The sequence below is a fragment of the Dendrobates tinctorius genome, unplaced genomic scaffold, assembly GCF_039654945.1.
Source record: "Dendrobates tinctorius isolate UK_male_01 unplaced genomic scaffold, ASM3965494v1 ptg000022l, whole genome shotgun sequence".
NCBI classification, from domain to species: Eukaryota; Metazoa; Chordata; class Amphibia; order Anura; family Dendrobatidae; genus Dendrobates; species Dendrobates tinctorius.
The window spans coordinates 36,402,656-36,424,888 of record NW_027361690.1 but is presented as its reverse complement, the minus strand read 5'-3'; the positions used below and the strand labels follow the sequence as shown (position 1 = coordinate 36,424,888).

The window sequence follows — 22,233 nt, the reverse complement described above, 5'->3', positions numbered from 1 at the left end:
CACACACCCTTAGATTCAATATTTGGGGAATGAGCATTCATGGGCCACTTAAACAGGCCAGCAATCATCAGACAAATAAATAGGGGGCTTAACGACCGCAGAAATCGCTTGAAGACTGGGGCCCGCCAATGGCTGCGGCCTGTGCGTTATCCTCCACGGATGGCTGCGCGTTATCCTCCACGGATGGCTGCGGCCTGTGCGTTATCCTCCGCGGATGGCTGTGCGTTATCCTCCGCGGATGGCTGCAGGCTGTGCGTTATCTTGCTGTGTATATGCCTCTTTAGATTCCTGTGGTCCATATGCTACCTTCATGTGCTTTATTACATTGTGGAAGTGGATTTCTAGTTTTGATGTCAGTTATTTCCATAGAAGTAGTGTTTGGTTTGGTTTTGGAAACGAGACTTTTTAAGTCATAACAGGACATATTATTATTATTATTATTATTATTATTATTATAATATATTTTTTTTTTTTTTATAAAAGGGAGTTTTCTGTTTCTTGATTCTTACAATACACGCAAGACATACAATATCTAAGACTCAAGCTGATAACATTGTTCTTTATGATGTACCTTGTAGGTAAACTGATGGACCCCGGTAGGAGTCAGCTGGACTCGGACTTTTCTCAGCAGGAGGCACCATGCTTCATTGTAGAAGACTCGCAGCCAGAAAGTTTGGGAACAGAAGTAGATCTGGACCATGCACGCTTTGGTCTGCTTGCACAACATCTTCCACAGCTGGAATCACAAGTAGAAAGCCCGGTCATGGTAAGAATTGTAGTCCTACTTATTTTGCTTCTAATTTGATGTAATTATTACAAATACATTAAGACTTGTCAAATGGTGTAGTATTAATAAAAATAATGCATCTAATAAAATGTGTGCCAATTACTATGGTTTAAGTACCGTAAGTTTACCGTTAAATTCTGGTGTGCATTTGTTACGTTTATGGAGTGATTTGGAGAGGAAATTGTTGTCGCACATAGTCTGACGTATGACCAATATACAGAATATAGTATGTAGGTATCGGTTGATATGCCTACCCCACTTATGTGGCATTAATCCTTACGCCACACACATGTCCACATTTCTACCATGAAGCTTTGAACTTCAAAATTTGCCCCATACTTGTGGTGTTGGAAACCAGTTTCTAAAACTCTATATATATATATAATTTTTTTTTTTTTTTTTTTTTTTTTTTGTGTGTGTGTGTTTTCTACCTGTTTTTTTTGTTTCATCTCTTTATTTGCGCCTTTTTTAACTCCTTCCCACCTTGCATGTACATTGCAAAAATTTTGCTGGCTTATAAGCCAAGCTGCCAAAAGTATCGGCTGGTGTCAGCTGTAACTTAACGCTGACACTCTACTGTAACGGCTGATATTTGTGCTAGCACTGATCGCGGCAGTGTGAAGGCAAACGTAAGTTCATCAAGTTCAACCTAATGTTAATCCAGAGAAAGGCAAATACCTCATGAGGCAAAGGTAAGGTGCTCCACATAGGGGAAAAATGCCTCCCTGACTCCACATGCGGCAATCAGACTAGTTCCCTGGATCAATGTCCAATCAAAGAATCTAATCCCAATGAGCTGTAATATCTTTTTCAAGAAAGGCATCCACACCTCCTTCTACTTTTATAGTGAGTCAACCATTACAACATGTGGCAGAAAGTTCCATAGTCTCACTGCTCTTACAGTAAAGAATCTGTGTCTGTGATTATGAATAAACCTTCTATATGTATAGGATGCCCTCGTGCCACCATTGCAGACCTGTGTGAAAAGATGACTAGAAAGATCTCTGTACTGTCCCCTCGTATATTTGTACATTATAATACGTGCCTCTAAGCCTTTGTTTTTCCAAACTGAATAACCCAAAATTTGATAACCTGTCTTGGTATTACAGTTCACCCGTTCCCTTAACCCCTTCAGGACCTATGATGTATAGGTACGTCATAGGTCATGTATCCCCCTTTGATGTGGGCTCTGGTGCTGGGATTGCATCTTCTCAGGCACACATCTGATCTGATCAGCTGTCACGTGCCTCTAACAGCCGCAGGTGGAATTGCGATCCACCCACTGTTAACGTGTTAAATGCCGCTGTCAATCTCTGATAGCGGCATTTCACATGCATGCGCCAGAAGCGCGTAACAAACCCCTCCTTTTTGGATTTTTTTCACCACTTAAATGAAAAAGAACCTATACATGTTAGGTATCTGGGAATTGTGATGACAGCTCATTTTTAGCATTTAGTGAACATGTTAAAATTGTGGAATCGTACTTTTTACTCTGTCGCCTCATTGGGGGACACAAGACCTTGGGTGTTATGCTTTCCGTCCACTAGAAGGCGACACTATGCTTAATCTGAAAAAGATTTGGCTCTGGCTCCTCCTCCACAGCATACACCCCTGGGAGGCATCCGCCTTACCTCAGTTTTTGCTTAGTGTCGCAAGGAGGCACACCATAAGAAGATTCTTCTTGACACAGATGAAGAAAAGAGGGTCTCTCTGAGACTCCCGGCATGGCTCCCTCCTCGGTCCTCTTTTTAGCGGTACCCGGTTGAAGTAGAGATGGCTCTTCCCCATGTCGCTCCCTCCCCAGCCCTTCGGGTGCATGGTTCGAGGTCGAGAACCCCCCTCCCTCCCCAGGCCCTGGGCCTTTTGGGTTGAGGCTGAGGTGAGGAAGAATTCCTCCTGATGGAGGTGAAGCGCCCTCCCTAACCCCCACTAGGGATGTTAGGTTGAGACGCCGCAGGTAGGAGCTGCGTTCGCAGCGCTAACTTTATTGTAGCCCCAGCACTGCTGTGGTCTGCTATGGGGCCGGGGCTGTCATATTTGGGCCACAGTATGCAGGGATTCCTGTCCCTGCGGCAGCATCAGCCCTCTAAAGGGGTCAAAAAGACCCTTCACAGGGCTGCGCTGCGTATATAGGGGCGTCCGGGCGATATGGCACTCATCCGGGGGGGGTTTTGGTTCGTTTTCTGCCCCCCTCCGGACTACCGCGCCGCTCTGGAGCCCTTCCCGGGCAGGATTTTGTACTTTAGACCGCGGCTTCGGCCTAAGCCGAAGCCGCCGCCCTTGTTACCGCCCCCGCCCCCCTGGATGATGATAATGACGCTGCACAGCGTCATACAGGGGGCGGATCGAACCAGGAAGGCGCGGTTTTGCCTGGCTGCGCGCCCTTTTTCTGCTCTCCGCCCCTCCTCCCTCCCACCTCTTTACCTCAGGGAAAGAAGGAAGAAAAAAAAAAAGCAGCGCTGCTATGTTACTCAAGAACGCTGCACAGTCTCCAGGGGGCGCAGAACCGAAGTTTTTCTGCTGGCGCCGGATCTAGGAGCACACCGGTGGGGTAAGGCACAGCAGAATATTATCCTGCTGTGGATGCAGACTCCCTATAGGTTCCCTATAGCGCTCCTCTGCATAGCCACCCCAGTAAGGTTTTTGGTCAGAATAACCTGCCGGCACTCAGTGCACTATGTCGGTCTCCAGGTCCGAAAGAAGAAAAAAAAAAAAAAACAGGTTTATCTGCTGTTACACAGTCTGTTCAGCCTGTAAAGCCAATCTTCCCAGTGGCAACATGCACCGTACTGCTAGAGTTGTTCCCAAAATGCTGGGTCAGTGCCCCAAGAGGCTCCTGTCACTGTTTCAACTCCACTGACATGCTGGTATGGGCCGCATCTATGTCACAGTCCATAGATACGCTGACTTCCACATTGCTTCAGGCTATGCAGGGTCATATCCCAGCTATAAGCGGACAGGCAGTCCCTGGCAATGCTAGTAGTGAACGGCTCCATAGGTCACGTTCAGCTACGTCCTCCCATGGCTCACGGTCGTCCCGATCTACGCAGAGACACCGTAATTCTTTGGACCGTCTCGTTCCAAAGACGGGCGCAGCAGATCTCCACAGAGATCTTCGGGCATGGAAAAGCGGCGGTCCAGATTTCCCTCCAGGCAACGCCTCAGCGATGCGCAGGATTCAGAGGGCATCTGTGACTCCGAATCAGAAAAGGAAACATAGGAGTCTCAGGCTCCTTGTCCTCCTAGCAATACAGCGCTAGTTGAGGACATTATCACTTCTATTCATCGGGTGCTGGTTTTATCCGATGCTCCCCAAGAACCCCCAAAACATAAAATCTGTTTTGAGGGGTCCCTGAAGTCCTTAAAGTTTTTTTTCTGATCACCCAAGCTTTCAGGACATCCTTGATAAGCTTTTTTCGCAACCTGCCCAAAAATTCGCCAACCGTAAATAAAACCGTAAAAAAGGGCTAGATACTCTCTTTTTTTTCTCAAAAAGACCAAGAAGTGGACAGATCCACCGGAAATCGATCCCCCTATCTCTAAGCTTGCAGCACAGTCTCTCCTCTCACTGCCAGATAGCTCAACCCTGAAGGATACAGCAGATTGGCAGGTTGAGCGCATGGCTCGTTCAATTTTTAGAGGCTGCAGGAGCCTCCCTGGCTCCCGCGGTCACCTCAACGTGGGCAGCCACTGCCATTCTGGCATGGGTCAAAAGATTGCAGGAGAGCCTCCAAAAGTCTGCTCCTCAGATGTTCGATCAACTAGTTCAGATAGCGGTGGTGGCAGATTACATACGCCTTGCAGCTTTTGATTCTGCAAGAGGCGTAGCAGGTATAGCAGTAATTACAATCAGACGTATCCTCTGGCTGTGAGAATGGGAAGCGGGCACGTCTTCAAACAAGCCTCTTACGGATCTCCCGTACGTCAGTGGGAGATTTTTTTCGGGGAAAAAAATTAGACAAGATGATTTCCAATGCCACGGGGGGTAAGAGTACCTTTCTTCCCCAACCGCAACCTAAACGTACGTTTAAGCGACGTAACCAGGCTAAGTTCCGGTCTTTTCAGAACTCCTCAGGCTAGGCCGCTTCACGTCCTTCACGGAATTACAACCGTTCCCCCTCACAGGGACAACCAAAGGACAGCAAAGAGGACGGACAAGAATTGGCGGTCAACATCAGGCCAGGCAAAGCCCAAAGGAGGGAAATTCCAGAATTTCTCCTCGTCATGACTCACGAAATACGGAAGACACCCCACCTGTAGGCGGTTGATTTTTAATCTTTCAGCAAGTCTGGCTGCATATTACAGAGGACAGGTGGGTCAAGGAAATAGTGTCTCTCTCTCCTTCAAGCAGGAGTCATAATACGGGTTCCCGAAAACGCTACTACAACCTATTCGTGGTTCCCAAAAAAAGGGAGGCAGCGTTCGGCCAATTCCTGGACCTAACGCAACTCAAAAAGTTTGCAAGAGTTCGGCAGTTTCGCATGGAGTCCCTTCGATCCATCATTGCGGCTATGGAACAGGGAGAATATCTCGCCTCCATAGACATACAAGAGGCATACCTGCACATCCCTATTGCGCCTGCTCATCAAAGATCTCTCAGGTTCACAATAGGGCAGAATCAGTACCAGTTCGTGGCTTTGCCTTTCGGATTAGTCACGGCTCCCAGAACATTCACCAAGGTTATGGCAGCCACCATGGATGTCCTACTCTCCAGAGGCATAGTGGTCCTACCATGTCTCGATGATCTACTCATCAAGGCACCTTCTGTCAAAGACTGCGAAGACAGCGTCTCGATCACGATCGACACACTAACTCGTCTAGGCTGGCTAGTCAACTTTAAGAAGTCGTCAACTACTCCCGTTCAGTCAGTGATCTTCCTAGGGATCCTCTTCGATACCTCCAGGGGTCTGGTACACCTTCCCAAGGACAAGGTACAAGCTATCCGCGGTGCAGTTCGCATGTTAATACACATACCTTGCCGATCTCTTTGGTTTGCCAGGAGACTCCTTAGCAGGATGGCAGCAGCAATGGAGGTGGTACCATTTGACCAGTTCCACCTCAGACCTCTTCAACTAGCCATTCTCAGATCCTGGGACAGGAACCCTTTTCGCCCTCGAAAGGGAGTTCCGACTGACGGAGTCAACCAGGAAATCACCGTACTGGTGGCTCAAACCACCCGTACTGGCCAAAGGAAAATTCTTTCTTCACAGTCGATGGAAAGTCCTGACCACCGATGCGAGTCTAACAGGATGGGGTGCAGTGCACCTACTTCACAGGGCACGTGGTCTCCAATAGAAGCGACCATGCCCATCAACATTCTGGAGATACGAGCTATCTTCCTGGCGCTAAAAGTTTTTTGCCATCTGCTGAAGGCCTCTCACATCAGAGTGCAGTCGAGCAATGCCACGGCAGTGGCATATGTGAACCACCAAGGTGGGACTCGCAGTGCCCAGGCAATGAGAGATGTGGCGCGTCTCCTTCGCTGGGCAGAAAACAAGAAATCAGAACTCTCACTGGTCCACAGTCCGGGTGTGGACAACTGGGAAGCCGACTACCTCATCAGACAGGAAATGGACTCGGGGGAGTGGTCTCTCCATTCCAAAAATCTTTCGTCGGATCTGTTATCGCTGGGGGACTCCGGACGTGGACCTAATCGCATCTCATCTCAATGCCAAGGTCTCCATTTTCATGGCAAGGACACGCGGTCCGAGGTTGCTCGGGACGGATGCCCTGGTTCAGGACTGGACTCAGTTCCAGCTTCTGTACATTTTCCCACCTCTTCCCCTGATGGCCAGAGTCATGAGGAAGATCAAACAGGAAGGAGTTCCGACCATCCTAATTGCGCCGGACTGGCCCAGACGTACATGGTACGCCGACATCCTTCAGCATTACAGCAGACACCCCTTGGCGTCTTCCAGACCGTCCCGATCCCCTGTCTCACGGCCTGTTCTACCACCAGAATTTAGGGACTCTCAATTTGACGGCGTGGTCCTTGAAACCTGGGTTTTAACCCAGGCAGGGTTTGCTCCAGACGTCATTAGAACCATGATCAGGGCACGGAAACCAGCTTTCGCCAAAGTTTATTATCGTACCTGGAAAACGTATTTTACTTGGTGCGACTCTCGCGGGCGAATTCCGTTCCCTTACTCTCTTCCGAAAGTTCGTGGCTTCCTTCAATCAGGTCTGGACGCCGGCCTATCCTTAGGATCGCTTAAGGGTCAGGTGTCAGCGCTTTCAGTGCTCTTTCAGAAGCGTATTGCTAACAAACCTCAAGTAAGGACGTTTCTTCAGGGAGTCTCCAGATTGGTCCCTCCTTACAGACGTCCACTGGATACTTGGGACCTTAATTTGGTCCTAACTGCTCTACAGGCACCTCCTTTTTCAACCTCTTAAGGAAGTTCCACTTCGAGTTTTATCACAAAAGGTGGTCTTCCTCGTGGCAATCACCTCGCTACGCAGGGTGTCTGAGCTGTCAGCGCTCTCCTGCAAACAGCTTTTCCTATTCTTCCACCAGGACAAGGTGGTTCTCCGTACAGTTCCATCCTTCCTTCCAAAGGTTGTGTCTGATTTCCACCTCAATGAGGGCATCTCATTACCGACCCTTTGCCCGGCTCCGGTTCATAGAGTGCAGAGGGCCCGGCATACGCTTGACCTTGCCAGGGCATTGCGTATGTGTGTGTGTCTAGGACTCCACCCTTCCGGAAGTCTGATTCCTTTTTTTCCTTGTTCCAGAAGGCATTTGCAGGGGTTTACCGGCTTCAAAAGCTACCCTTGCCAGGTGGATCAGGTCCACCATCCATGACGCCTACCGCCTAAACAATTCTCCTATTCCGGCCGGTATCACGGCACATTCCACACGGGCGGTAGGAGCCTCCTGGGCCATTCGACGCCAGGCTTCAGCACAACACGTGTGTTAAGCGGCCACTTGGACTAGCTTACACACGTTTACAAAACAATACAGTGTGCATACTCAGTCCTCAGTGGAAGCGAGTCTGGGTAGACTGGTACTGCCGGCGGCAGTGTCCCAAGTCTAGGGACCTGTCAGCACAATATTCGTCCATTGCTTCCCACCCAGGGACTGCTTTGGGACGTCCCAAGGTCTTGTGTCCCCCAATGAGGCGACAGAGTAAAAGAGATTTTTGTGTACTCACCGTAAAATCTCTTTCTCTTAGCCTCTAATTGGGGGACACAGCTCCCACCCTGTTGCCCTTGCGGGCTGTTATTATGTTGGGTACTCATATTGTTCCTTGAGCTGTACATAGTAGCCTTTGTTTATAGGCTTGGTTATGTTGGATTTGTTATCTCCTCCTACTGCTTGGGTACAAAAACTGAGGTAAGGCGGATGCCTCCCAGGGGTGTATGCTGTGGAGGAGGAGCCAGAGCCAAATCTTTTTCAGATTAAGCATAGTGTCGCCTCCTAGTGGACAGAAAGCATAACACCCAAGGTCTTGTGTCCCCCAATTAGAGGCTAAGAGAAAGAGAGATTTTACAGTGAGTACACAAAAATCTTTTTTTTTTTTTTTTTTTTGCTATGTCGCCGCATTTGGATTTTTTCCCCCCGTTTTCTAGTACACTATATGGTAAAATCAATGGTGTTGTTCAAAAGTACAACTCGTTCTGTAAACAAGCCCTCACATGGCCATAGTGACTGAAAAATAAAAAAAGTTTATCGCTCAGAGAAGAAGGGGATGAAACCGCAAAAACAGAAAATCCCAAGGCCGTGGAGGGGTTAATAAATTTGGTTTCTCAGCTCTACCCTTCCTTATGGATCACAAAATTGTACATCGTTTTCTAAGTGTGTGACCGCACTAGTGATTTGCCTAGAGGCATAACTTTGTTCTTGTTATGCCTCTTCATTCATCCCATGATTTTGTCTTTGCAGCAGCTGCCTAGCATTGGTCACTAAAGTAAAGTTTGTTGTCCACTCATATACCCAGGAAATAAGCAATGTACAGGCAGATCACAGCTGCACAGTACATTGCTTAGTGGCTGCTGACTACTGCTCTTTATCGCGAATTAAAGTGAATGTACTACAGTACATGTGCTGTCAGAGCAGTTTTCACCTGGTTGTTGGGGGGAGTGATGTTGGACCCCATCAATTTCATATTGTGAGATTCCAACAATTTTTAAGTCCTGCACAACTCACTTACAATTTGTGGTGGGCGTCTCCAGAAGTACAACCTGGGCTCCATGTATTGGGCACTAAACTGACATGTTTTTTAGCATTCACTTAGCAACATCCACTGCTAACTAATTTCTGGAAAACACCATTAGGCTATGTGCACATGTTGCGTTTTTGCTGTTTTTTTTTTTTTTTTCTGCAGGTAAAACCTGCTATCTAGGCAGTAAAAGCTGCTTACAAACAGCAGGTTTTGCTACATTTTTATTGTTTCTTGTGTTGATAAAGTTTAGTGCCCCATCAAAAACATGATGCAACTTCCTAAGGTTTTTCCATCAAAAACACAGAAATCCTGATACCTTCGTTTTTTGCTGAGTTTTTGCACTTGCCCATTGCTTTCTATGGGTGAAAAAACACTGCAAAAATGCTGAAAGTGACACTCTTTCAAAAACACACCACTTTCCAATTCAGGCTACGTTCGCACGTTACATTTTTGCAGCGTTTTTTTGTTTACATTTTAAGCTGCATTTTATAGTGGAAGCAAAGTCTGAGATTTCAGAAATGTCATACACACATTGGTTTTATTTTCCTGACTGATTTGGAAAGCTGCTGTGTTTTTGCAAACTGCAGCATGTCACTTCTTTCAGCTTTTTGCAGCATTGTTTCACTCATAGGAAACAATGGGTAAGTGCAAAAAATGCAGGTATCAGTTTTTGGTTCAAAAATCTAAGGAAGTTGCATTATGGTTTTTTTTTTTTTTTTTTGGGGGGGGGGGGCAGTAAACTTTATCAACATGCACAAGAGACAATAAAAATGCAGTAAAATCTTTTTTGTAAGCAGCTTCTTGACTGCCAAGAGAGCAGGTTTTGCTTGTGGGGAAAACTCAATGTGTGAACATAGCCTCTATCAGGAAAAAAACTCAATTTGTGTGCATGAGATTTCGGAAAACTCATAGCTTTTGTTGGTACTGGAAAACACTTAAAATTTGCATAAAAAAACAGCAAGAATGCAACGTGTGAACATAGCTTTAGAGTAAAAATAATCACTACACCTGTTCTTTGACAGAATCACTGACTGGGTGGATCATGGAAATGCTGTAGATATACTATATCTTGACTTTAGCAAAGCATTTGACAAGGTATCTCACGCAGTCCTTATTGAAAAAATTACTACTAAGTGTGGAATGGACAAGGCAACTGTTAGGTGGATTCACAACTGGCTTAGTGATCGGACCCAAAGAGTGGTCGTAAATGGCTGCACATCCATTTGAAAGAATGTCTCAAGTGGGGTACCACAGGGTTCGGTCCTGGGCACTGTATTGTTCAACATATTTATCAATGATTTAGATGAAGTAATTGAGGGTACACTGAATAAATTTGCTGATGACACAAAGCTAGGAGGGATAGCTAATACTAGAGAAGAGAGAGGATTCAAAAAGATTTAAATAAACTGGAGCAGTGGGCAGCAACTAACAGAATGGCTAACAGGGAAAAATGCAAAGTACTACATCTGGGCAATAAAAATGAAAAAAGCACATACAGAATGGGAGGAAAAGGGCTGAGCAACAGCACATGTGGAAAAGACTTGGGTATACTAATAGATCATAAACTGAACATGAGTCAACTGTGTGATGCAGCTGCTAAAAAGGCAAATACAATTCTGGGATGTATTAACAGAAGCATACAGTCTAGATCATGTGAAGTCATTATCCCCCTCTACTCCTCGTGTCCAGTTTTGGGCACCACATTTTAAAAAAAGACATCAATAAACTGGAGCAAGTTCACAGAAGAGCGACCAGAATGGTGACCGATCTGCAAACCATGTCCTATGAGGAACATTACAGGATTTGGGAATGTTTAGCTTGCAAAAAAGAAGACTGAGAGGAGACTTAAAGCGGTCTACAAATATTTCAAGGGCTGTCACATTGTAGAAGGATCATCTTTATTCTCATTTGCACAAGGAAAGACTAGGGATGAATCGCATCGTGGAAAAAATCGCAGCGTGATCATTCTTTTGTGCGGAATCGTAAAGAATTGCCGCAATTCCGAACCCATAGGAATGCATGAGAATCGCTTACTTCCCTCATGTGGCTATGCCCACCATTCGGAAAGTTAAGCGTCTCATGTGCGGTTGGTACCCACGGTGTGGAGGAGAGGAGACTGTCCTCCAGGCCCTGGGTACTATACCCCTGTAATAAAAAAAAAAAAAGGATAAAAGATAAAAAATCGGGGTATATTTACCTTCCGACGTCCCGCGCTGCATTCCCGGGCCTCAGCATTCCCAGTAATGCCTTGCGGCAAGGTCCTGTGATGACGTAGTCTCGCGTGACTCTAGAGGTCTCGCGAGATCGCTAAAGTAACGCGAGACCAACGTCATCACAGGTCTCGCAAGGCATCGCTGGGAACTCTGAGGCCCGGGATGGCAGCGCGGGACGTCGGAAGGTATACAACGATTTTTTATTTATCTTTTTTTTTTTTTTTAATCATTTTTAATATTTTATCTTTTACTATTGAGGCCGCATAGGCGGCCTCAATAGTAAAAAGCTGGTCACACTTGTCAAACACTATGTTTGACGAGTGTGACCAACCTGTCAATCACTTTCCAAGCGATGCTTGGAAAGTGCTTGAGAAAATCGCGGCAAAATTACGAACAGAATCGCGGTGAAATTGCGCGGAAAAAACAGCGCGATTTCTGGGAAGGAGTCCGGTTTTCATTGTGCGTTTTAAAACGCTACGTGGGCCCATAGCCTGAAAGGGATCTCCGGTATGGAAGTCAGGGCAAATCCATCCAGAGCTTTGGTTCTGACCCCAGGCCTCACTTAAAGGGATCCCCGGTATGGAAGTCAGGGCAATTGGTTTCAAATGCTCTGGTACTGACCCCAGGCTCTCTTAAAGTGATCTCCTGTATGGAAGATAGGGCAAATCACTCAGCGCTGTGATTCTGAACCCAGAGTTCTATTAATGGGATCATTGGTATGCAAGTAAGGGCAAATCCACTTAGTGCTCTGGTTCTGACCCAAGGCCCCTCTTAAAGGGATCCCCGGTATGGAAGTGAGGGCAAATCCACTCTGCGCTTTGGTACTGACCCCAGGCCTCTTAAAGGGATCCCTTGTATGGAAGTTAGGAGCGTTTCACTCGGCGCTCTGGTTCTGACCCCAGACTGACCGGATGATGTGGGATATTAGGGGTAATTGTCCGGTGGCTCTGGCTGATGGGATGATGTGGGATATTAGTGGTAATTGTCCGGTGGCTCTGGCTGATGGGATGATGTGGGATATTAGGGGTAATAGTCCAGTGGCACTGGCTGACGGGACGATGTGGGATATTAGGGGTAGCAGTCCGGTAGCTCTGGCTGACGAGATGATGTGGGATATTATAATGAATGTGGCTATGCGGAGGGGGTGGGGCTCTACACTTATATATGAATCTCTATCATAATTTGTTATAACTAACCGTAGTTAGTTACTATGCCCGGGCAGCGCCGGGCTCTTCAGCTAGTATCATAATAAATGACAAAGTGCTTTTTTTCTTACTAGCTATGGTAAAGACAAAAAAATTGAGCTAAAATCTACTTATAATCATTTAATTTTTTCATTTTCACACATATGAATAGTGAATAAATCTGTGAATGATTTGTGGGGTAAAAATGCTCATTACACCCCTAGATGAATTCCCTGAAGGGTTTAGTTTAACTGGGACACTTTGGGGGGGTTCACTTATGTTCATTTACCTTGGGGGCTCTGCAAGTGTCACTCCCAAACTCGCTGCCAAATTTGTGCTCCAAAAGTCAATTGGCAACTTTTTTTTTTTTTTTTTTCTTTTGAGCCCAGTAGTTTCTGACTACATGTTGGGTATTTCTGCTTTTGTAAGAAATTGCTTTATAAATTGCCGGGTCAGTTTACTGCTATAATTTCTTGTGAAATATATATTTGGGGCTAAAAGAACATTATTTTTATTTTTTTTGTTTCCACAACCAAGTATTATAAAATTCTGTGAAACACGTTTGTTTTAAATTCTCATTACACCCTTAGATGAATTCCTTGTATAGGTTCTGAAATGGAGTCATTTTGTCAATTTTCAAAAAAGAGACGCCAATACACGAGCGACTAGGACACCTGATCATATATAAACATGTCTTTATTAAACACCATAGAAAAAACCTATTAAAAACCAAAACCTCAGCGAGCGATCTGACACCTTGGGTCTACAATAGACAAGGCAGCCCTGAAAAATACCAACCATATATACTTGAGTAGAAGCCGACCCAAGTATATGTCGAGACACCTAATTTTGCCATGGAAAACTTACTGACTCGAGTATAAGTCGGGTATGCATGGCTCCTCCTTCCCTTTCCTTGTATGCATGGCTCCTCCGTCCCTGTCCTTGAATGCATCACTCTTTATCCCCTATCTTTTGTATGCATGGTTCCTATAAAAAAAACAAAAACCACATCCTGCCTACCTTCCCTGCGCGTCCTTGCTGCATCTTGTTTCTCTTTAGCAGCGGGCACAGTTAAAGCCACATCTGCCGGCTCCTGCCTCTGTGCCCCACTGCTCCGCCGATTCCCCCCCTCCCCCGCCATCTTTCTTGGACAATGAATCATGTATAAGCCAAGGGGGGGGGGGGGGTGTTTTACTCACAAAACAAATGTGCTGAAAAACTCAGATTATACACGACTATATACGGTAATATAATTTATCAGGAATCAATATCCTCTCCACATCACCTCCTATAAGATTACAAAATATTAAGACAAATACAAAACCTTAATTAAATCTTGATAATATAAAAACCTGCTTGAGGTTAGTGTGATAACTACAGCCGAGGACAACAAGGTCTGTGAGGCCACAAATATGAACAGGGCAGTATTCAGTCAAGAATTGTTGGAATATAGAAAAGCAGGGTGCATGGTAAATGTGAAAGGGAGGGAGGCAGGAGTGACAGATTCCAAGACAATTGTGAGATCCTGTAAAGACAATCAATGGTGCCCACTCTCATAAATCCATGAGGATAGAAAGGAATCATGTTGGAGAGTTGCCATAAGCGACAGGGATGTGAGAAGATGCCCCACGTGTATCGCTGTTGCAACTGCTTCATCAGTAAGGACACGTTCCGAAACGCACGTCGGGGTGTAATTCATTGTACTCTAGCCCACAGCACTTCATCTCATTTTGTATCTCCCATATCGAACAGGAATTGCATCCCCTATTTACAGCTCTTTGCTTTACATGATTCATTGTGATCATTTTATGGGATCTATTGCACTTCTCCTGCTCACAGCGATATGATTCATTGTGATCGTTCAGTGTGATTCATTGTAATCACAAATTAATTCTTTGGATATATTTTTTGATCAGTTTTGCATTCATATCCCTTCTTTACTTTGCATACACACTTTTGAGTGATGTATTATTTTTCTGTTCATATAAGTTTTATATTTGTGTTAGTCCTCTTTATTGCACATTATTTCTTTTCTTTACAATTGGTTTGACACCTTGATATTCATATGATGGTGTTACTATTGTAGTCACACTATTACTCTTTGTCATACTGATAGTGTAAGATAGTCTCTTTGTGGGCATTCCAGATATTTATGCTGCTATACCTGCATATTATTCCCTTGTATACATTACCTGGCGTGTTTTTAAGATCTAGAATTATTTTGTATACTCATGTTTTACTACTTGTGCGGGCACCTCTTTTGCTTGTAGTGCTACGTCTTATTACCCTCACTAATAAAGGTACTTTAGCCTTAATTCTATTTGTCCTATTTTTCTTTGACCATACATTCGGTCTTTTTCTTTGGGTCTACACTATTTCCCGAATGATCTGCCATTCTTCCTTATACAGCATATACACTACCGTTTAAAAGTTTGTGGTCACCCAGACAATTTTGTGTTTTCCACGAAAACTTATTAATCAAATGAGTTGCCAAATGTATTTAAAATCTAGTCCAGACATTGACAAGGTTCAAAAAAGATTTTTATTTGAAATAATTTTCTCATTCAAACTTTGCTTTCATCAAAGAATGCTCCCTTTGCAGCAATTACAGCATTGCAGACCTTTGGCATTTTAGCAGTTAAAATTTGCTGATGTAAGCTGGAGAAATTTCACCCCATGCTTCCAGAAGCCCCTCCCACAAGTTGGTTTGGCTTGATGGGCACTTTTTGCGTACCATACGGTCTAGCTGCTCCCACAACAGCTCAGTGGGGTTGAGATCTGGTGACTGCACTGGCCACTCCATTACAGATAGAATACCAGCTGCCTGCTTCTTCCCTAAATAGTTTCTGCATAATTTGGAGGTGTGCTTTGGGTCATTGTCCTGTTGTAGGATGAAATTGGCTCCAATCAAGCGCTGTCCACAGGGTATGGCATTGCAAAATGGAAAAATAACCCCGGCACACTCATATGAATTTCAAGAGAAAAATGCACATAGCTGCTAATAATTTTTTATTCAGAATTTTGAGCGGACCAAAAAATGAATGAAAAATATAGATAAAATTTATCCAACGTTTCGGCTCGCAGGCCTTTGTCAAGGAATTATCTGCAATAATAAACAAATCTTTCAAAACCATGCAAATATTCTTATGCACACACAAAAATAAAAAAGGAAAAAGAAAATAAAAGGTCCATATAGTACATTCCAGTGTCAAAATCAAATACACACTATAACATAAGAGTTATCAAAGTACAGCGCAATATTATGAAATACTTCCACAAGAGAAAGTATAAGTATATATATATATCCGCCCCAACATATAAATATGTAATAAGACAAAATTGATGCAAATTGTATTCAATACCTGTAAATAGATAGAAGACAAACGGGTCCTAAATGCTGACTGGATCTATGTTCAATAGTGACCCATAAGAGTCACCTACTATAGAGCAAAAAGACATAGAAAAAGTATATATAAAAAAAGTATATATACACGTGCCACAGAGAAATAGACAAAGAGATCCAAGATTGTAACATACCTATTCCATGAGTACATATCCTGAACGTCAGGGGAAAGTGCGGTAACATGGTGCGCTGTGGACGCCCCGTGAGTTGTCCGTCCCTTAAATACACACATAATCAAAATACTTCCGGGTGGAGTGCGGCGTTACCCGCTGTGTACTGCGCAGGCGCCTTCCCAGGCCGTCCACACCAGACGGAAAGGAGACAAGGAAGAAGAGGGCAGTGTTGCCTGTTATAAACCGCGCATGCGCCGTTCACAGACGGCATAAGCAGCCAAAAGGAGTGAGGAAAGCTTATCCTCCCAGACGTGCAGGGACGTGACAAACAGTGTTGGGACAAAAACCGACTTTTGGCACCAAAGCGCTGTGACCGGATACGATTATTAGGTTATCTGAAAGATAAAAATCAAGATAAAAATAAATAGAAATAAAATGACAATCTTTAGTATATAGAGTATACCGAGCAGAAAAATAGAAAGATAAAAAATAAAACAAAAATACTTGCACCTACGAAGAGAATACCTATTGATAGATGTTAATGTATAAAAGTTAATATATAAATGTTAATACATACTAATAGAGGAAAGAAGGACAATATTAATCCCTAGCAATAAACAATAATCATAACCCCTAAGAAGTGATCAATGATAAGAGACCTCATACTCTCTATTAAGTCCTAATGGTGTTAATGTTTGAAGCGTGTAAATCCAAAAGGATTCACGCTCCTTCAATCTCTTTAACCTATCGCCACCCCTTCTTGACATTTGAACCTGATCAATAACTTGGTACCTCAACTGGGCAACCGAATGGCCACATGATAAGAAATGAGACGGAATGGGTAATAAAGTACGTCCGCACCTGATAGTAGACTTATGCTGAGAAATGCGGTCCCGGACATGCTGGGTAGTCTCCCCAACATATCCGAGACCGCACGGGCACTTAATAAGATAGACAACATATGATGAATCACATGTAAAATATCCCTTAATGGGATAGCGTCGTCCAGTCCTAGGGTGAGTAAAAGAATTCCCTTTGACGACATTAGAACACTGCAAACACCCCAAACACGGAAACGTTCCGTTCCGGGGTGTAGTCAATGTCCTTTGAATGGGTTCCTTCCTACTCGAACCAATATCAGCCCTTACCAAAAAATTTTTTTATATTACTAGGACGTCTGTAGCACATTATGGGTTGCATAGAAAATTCTGAAACGTTAGGATATGATTCCCCAAGCAAGTTCCAATGCTTCAAGATGCATTGATTAATTAAATGATTAAATGGATGAAATGTGCTTACAAATGCTAATCTGCGTCCTTTCTCCCTAGATTGGGTTGGTCCACGCTCATGTTTAAGTACAGAATTGGGATAACCTCTATTCCGGAAACGTTCCTCAATTTTTTTTAATCTCATACTCCGGACAGATGGATCCGAGACTATCCTTTCAATTCTAACATATTGTGACCTAGGTAATGCTCGTTTGATATGTTTAGGGTGACAACTCTCAAAGTGCAACAAGCTGTTCCTGTCGGTAGATTTAACATATAAATCAGTATCAATGGAGCCATCGGACCTTACTATGATCAAGGTATCGAGAAAATTAATGGAGTGGCAATCATGGTGAAGAGAAAAAGATAAACCTGTAACACATCCATTTAAATAGTCAAAAAATTGAAAGTTTCCTCATTACCTGTCCAAATTAAAAAAAAAGTCGTCAATATATCGTTTCCAATATATTCCAAAAGATGTAAATAAATGATAATTATAGACAAATGAATCTTCAAAATGTGCCATGAAAATGTTGGCATAAGGGGGTGCCACATTGGACCCCATGGCTGTCCCCCTCTTCTGCATGAAAAATTGATCCTCAAATAGAAAAAAAATTTTGGTCAGAAATAGTGTAAGTAAATCCCTACAGAATTCAATCTGATCTCCTGTAAAGGTCGTATTTCTAGATAAAAAGTCAATCATAGCGTGTATGCCTTCCTGATGTCCAATACTAGTATACAGGCTATTCACATCTAATGTTACCAATCTGCTCCCAGATGGAATGGACCCAATAGCTTTAATGCTCCCCAAAAAATCAGAGGTATCCTTAATAAAAGACTTGATTAAAGGTACATAGGGGGTCAAAATCTTCTCCAACGTAATTGACAAGGGGGAAAGAATAGAGTTAGTAGAGGCGACTATCGGTCGTCCAGGCGGTTTTAACAGATTTTTGTGTATTTTTGGAAGGGTGTAAAACACCGGTACAGTGGGATTAGTATTGATAAGATACTCGCTGAGCTTAAGATCAATAGTGCCCAACTGGCAATAGAGATCAACAAATCCCTTAAAACACCTTGCTATATCATATGTAGGATTATATGAAATTGGAATATAGGTGTCAGTATCATTCAATTGAGAAAGGATCTCAGCTACATAATATGACCGATCCATGACAACCAATGCCCCGCCTTTATCGGCTGGTTTTATAACCAAGTTTTTATTCTTTTAGATCATTTAATGATCTTTTCTCTTCCAATGTCAAATTATTTTTAATTCGTAAATGACCCCTATTAATCATCTGTAATGCCTCGTTAATATCACGCTGTACGAGACTAATAAAGGTTTCTACCGGATGATAAATCCGTGGTGGCATAAAATTACTCACAGACCTCAATTTCAATGAAGATAATGTAAATTTAGTAAACATATCAGTGGTATCCATACTCGTAGCAGGAACACAATCAGAAAAATGTGCCCTAAGGCGCAACATTCTATAAAACCTATGCAAGTCCTGATCCACCTGAAATGAGTTAAATGATGAAGTGGGACAAAAACTTAAACCTTTTTCTAACAAAGTCATTTCCGAAGGGGAAAGGTTTTCAGACGAGATGTTGTATATGATGTTATCTCTTTGTCTCATACCTGTGATCTCGTTGTCATTCTCGACTGGTCGGTTACACCGTCGTTTACCCCTCCGCGTCTTCCTTGTTCCCGTCGTGCTCCTAAAAAAGAAGTTGCAGCCAGACGTGACGTTCCATGATCGCTGTCTGAACTGGTGGATAAAGAACTGTATCCTCTCCGAAATGATCGAGTATTCCTGTAAGAACTGGAAAAACGCCATCGATACACTTGATTATTATGATAATCGTCCGTATCCCGCAGAAATTTGTTTTTCTTCTTCAGCTGAAGACTATTACGAAAATCAAGAATTGTTTGATCCAATTTAGTCTTAATTGATTTGAAATCCTCTGTAGAAGCAGTATTAACCAATTGTTGTTCCGTTGCCGTTATCTTGTGCATTTTTCTCTTGAAATTCATATGAGTGTGCCGGGGTTATTTCTTCTATTAGTATTCTCTTTACCCCTGAGCACCCACTTTATTGTGGTGAGCACCCCATTACCTATACTATTGATAATTTTTTGGTGTAGCTCCCATATTTAAGTATATCAATGTCTTTTTCTACTTTTTCATTTAATTCGGAAGAGGCCTCCAATATCCTCTCTAAGGTCAAAACTCCTGGTAATTTTCTGCATACTCCCTCGGAGGAGTTACGTACTAAGGATTTGGAGAAAGACTTAAGGAGACTGACTGCGCTTGATTTACATTGTGCCACATTGGCGGAGTATCATAGGGTTAACCGTATTCCACGTGGCTTAAGGGTCTCTTTGAGACCCACATTATTTCAAGATAATACTGAATACTGCATTAAATTCGAATCCATCTTAAATAAATGTTCTATGGACATTATTTTATTAACTATTGATTTCTTGGAGAAAGAAATTACTGTTTTGGAAACCAAGATAACGGCAACGGAACAACAATTGGTTAATACTGCTTCTACAGAGGATTTCAAATCAATTAAGACTAAATTGGATCAAACAATTCTTGATTTTCGTAATAGTCTTCAGCTGAAGAAGAAAAACAAATTTCTGCGGGATACGGACGATTATCATAATAATCAAGTGTATCGATGGCGTTTTTCCAGTTCTTACAGGAATACTCGATCATTTCGGAGAGGATACAGTTCTTTATCCACCAGTTCAGACAACGATCATGGAACGTCACGTCCGGCTGCAACTTCTTTTTTAGGAGCACGACGGGAACGTCAGTACAAAGGAAGACACGGAGGGGTAAACGACGGTGTAACCGACCAGTCGAGAATGACAACGAGATCACAGGTAGGAGACAAAGAGATAACATCATATACAACATCTCGTCTGAAAACCTTTCCCCTTCGGAAATGACTTTGTTAGAAAAAGGTTTAAGTTTTTGTCCCACTTCATCATTTAACTCATTTCAGGTGGATCAGGACTTGCATAGGTTTTATAGAACGTTGCGCCTTAGGGCACATTTTTCTGATCGTGTTCCTGCTACGAGTATGGCTACCACTGATATGTTTACTAAATTTACATTATCTTCATTGAAATTGAGGTCTGTGAGTAATTTTATGCCACCACGGATTTATCATCCGGTAGAAACCTTTATTAGTCTTGTACAGCGTGATATTAACGAGGCATTACAGATGATTAATAGGGGTCATTTACGAATTAAAAATAATTTGACATTGGAAGAGAAAAGATCATTAAATGATCTAAAAGAGAATAAAAAATTGGTTATAAAACCAGCCGATAAAGGCGGGGCATTGTTTGTCATGGATCGGTCATATTATGTAGCTGAGATCCTTTCTCAATTGAATGATACTGACACCTATATTCCAATTTCATATAATCCTACATATGATATAGCAAGGTGTATTAAGGGATTTGTTGATCTCTATTGCCAGTTGGGCACTATTGATCTTAAGCTCAGCGAGTATCTTATCAATACTAATCCCACTGTACCAGTGTTTTACACCCTTCCAAAAATACACAAAAATCTGTTAAAACCGCCTGGACGACCGATAGTCGCCTCTACTAACTATTCTTTCCCCCTTGTCAATTACGTTGGAGAAGATTTTGACCCCCTATGTACTTTTAATCAAGTCTTTTATTAAGGATACCTCCGATTTTTTGGGGAGCATTAAAGCTATTGGGCCCATTCCATCTGGGAGCAGATTGGTAACATTAGATGTGAATAGCCTGTATACTAGTATTGGACATCAGGAAGGCATACACGCTATGATTGACTTTTTATCTAGAAATACGACCTTTACAGGAGATCAGATTGAATTCTGTAGGGATTTACTTACACTATTTCTGACCAAAAATTTTTTTCTATTTGAGGATGAATTTTTCATGCAGAAGAGGGGGACAGCCATGGGGTCCAATGTGGCACCCCCTTATGCCAACATTTTCATGGCACATTTTGAAGATTCATTTGTCTATAATTATCATTTATTTACATCTTTTGGAATATATTGGAAACGATATATTGACGACGTTTTTTTAATTTGGACAGGTAATGAGGAAACTCTTTTTCAATTTTTTGACTATTTAAATGGATGTGTTACAGGTTTATCTTTTTCTCTTCACCATGATTGCCACTCCATTAATTTTCTCGATACCTTGATCATAGTAAGGTCCGATGGCTCCATTGATACTGATTTATATGTTAAATCTACCGACAGGAACAGCTTGTTGCACTTTGAGCGTTGTCACCCTAAACATATCAAACGAGCATTACCTAGGTCACAATATGTTAGAATTGAAAGGATAGTCTCGGATCCATCTGTCCGGAGTATGAGATTAAAAGAAATTGAGGAACGTTTCCGGAATAGAGGTTATCCCAATTCTGTACTTAAACATGAGCGTGGACCAACCCAATCTAGGGAGAAAGGACGCAGATTAGCATTTGTAAGCACATTTCATCCATTTAATCATTTGATTAATCAATGCATCTTGAAGCATTGGAACTTGCTTGGGGAATCATATCCTAACGTTTCAGAATTTTCTATGCAACCCATAATGTGCTACAGACGTCCTAGTAATATAAAAAATTTTTTGGTAAGGGCTGATATTGGTTCGAGTAGGAAGGAACCCATTCAAAGGACATTGACTACACCCCGGAACGGAACGTTTCCGTGTTTGGGGTGTTTGCAGTGTTCTAATGTCGTCAAAGGGAATTCTTTTACTCCCCCTAGGACTGGACGACGCTATCCCATTAAGGGATATTTTACATGTGATTCATCATATGTTGTCTATCTTATTAAGTGCCCGTGCGGTCTCGGATATGTTGGGGAGACTACCCAGCATATCCGGGACCGCATTTCTCAGCATAAGTCTACTATCAGGTGCGGACGTACTTTATTGCCCATTCCGTCTCATTTCTTATAATGTGGCCATTCGGTTGCCCAGTTGAGGTACCAAGTTATTGATCAGGTTCAAATGTCAAGAAGGGGTGGCGATAAGTTAAAGAGATTGAAGGAGCGTGAATCCTTTTGGATT

The 22,233-nt window shown here is 43.0% G+C and overlaps 1 protein-coding gene across 4 annotated transcripts in view; it reads left to right on the top strand.

Annotated features, from left to right (window-relative positions):
* TP53BP1 (tumor protein p53 binding protein 1) overlaps positions 1-22,233 on the top strand; it is a 182,896-nt gene that overhangs the window by 15,926 nt on the left and 144,737 nt on the right. For all 4 annotated transcript variants that reach the window (XM_073568586.1, XM_073568582.1, XM_073568584.1 and 1 more), the window contains exon 2: positions 579-766. In XM_073568586.1, the coding sequence (XP_073424687.1) occupies positions 587-766 (180 nt within the window). In that variant the 5' untranslated portion in view covers positions 579-586. The remainder of the gene's footprint in view (positions 1-578; positions 767-22,233) is intronic.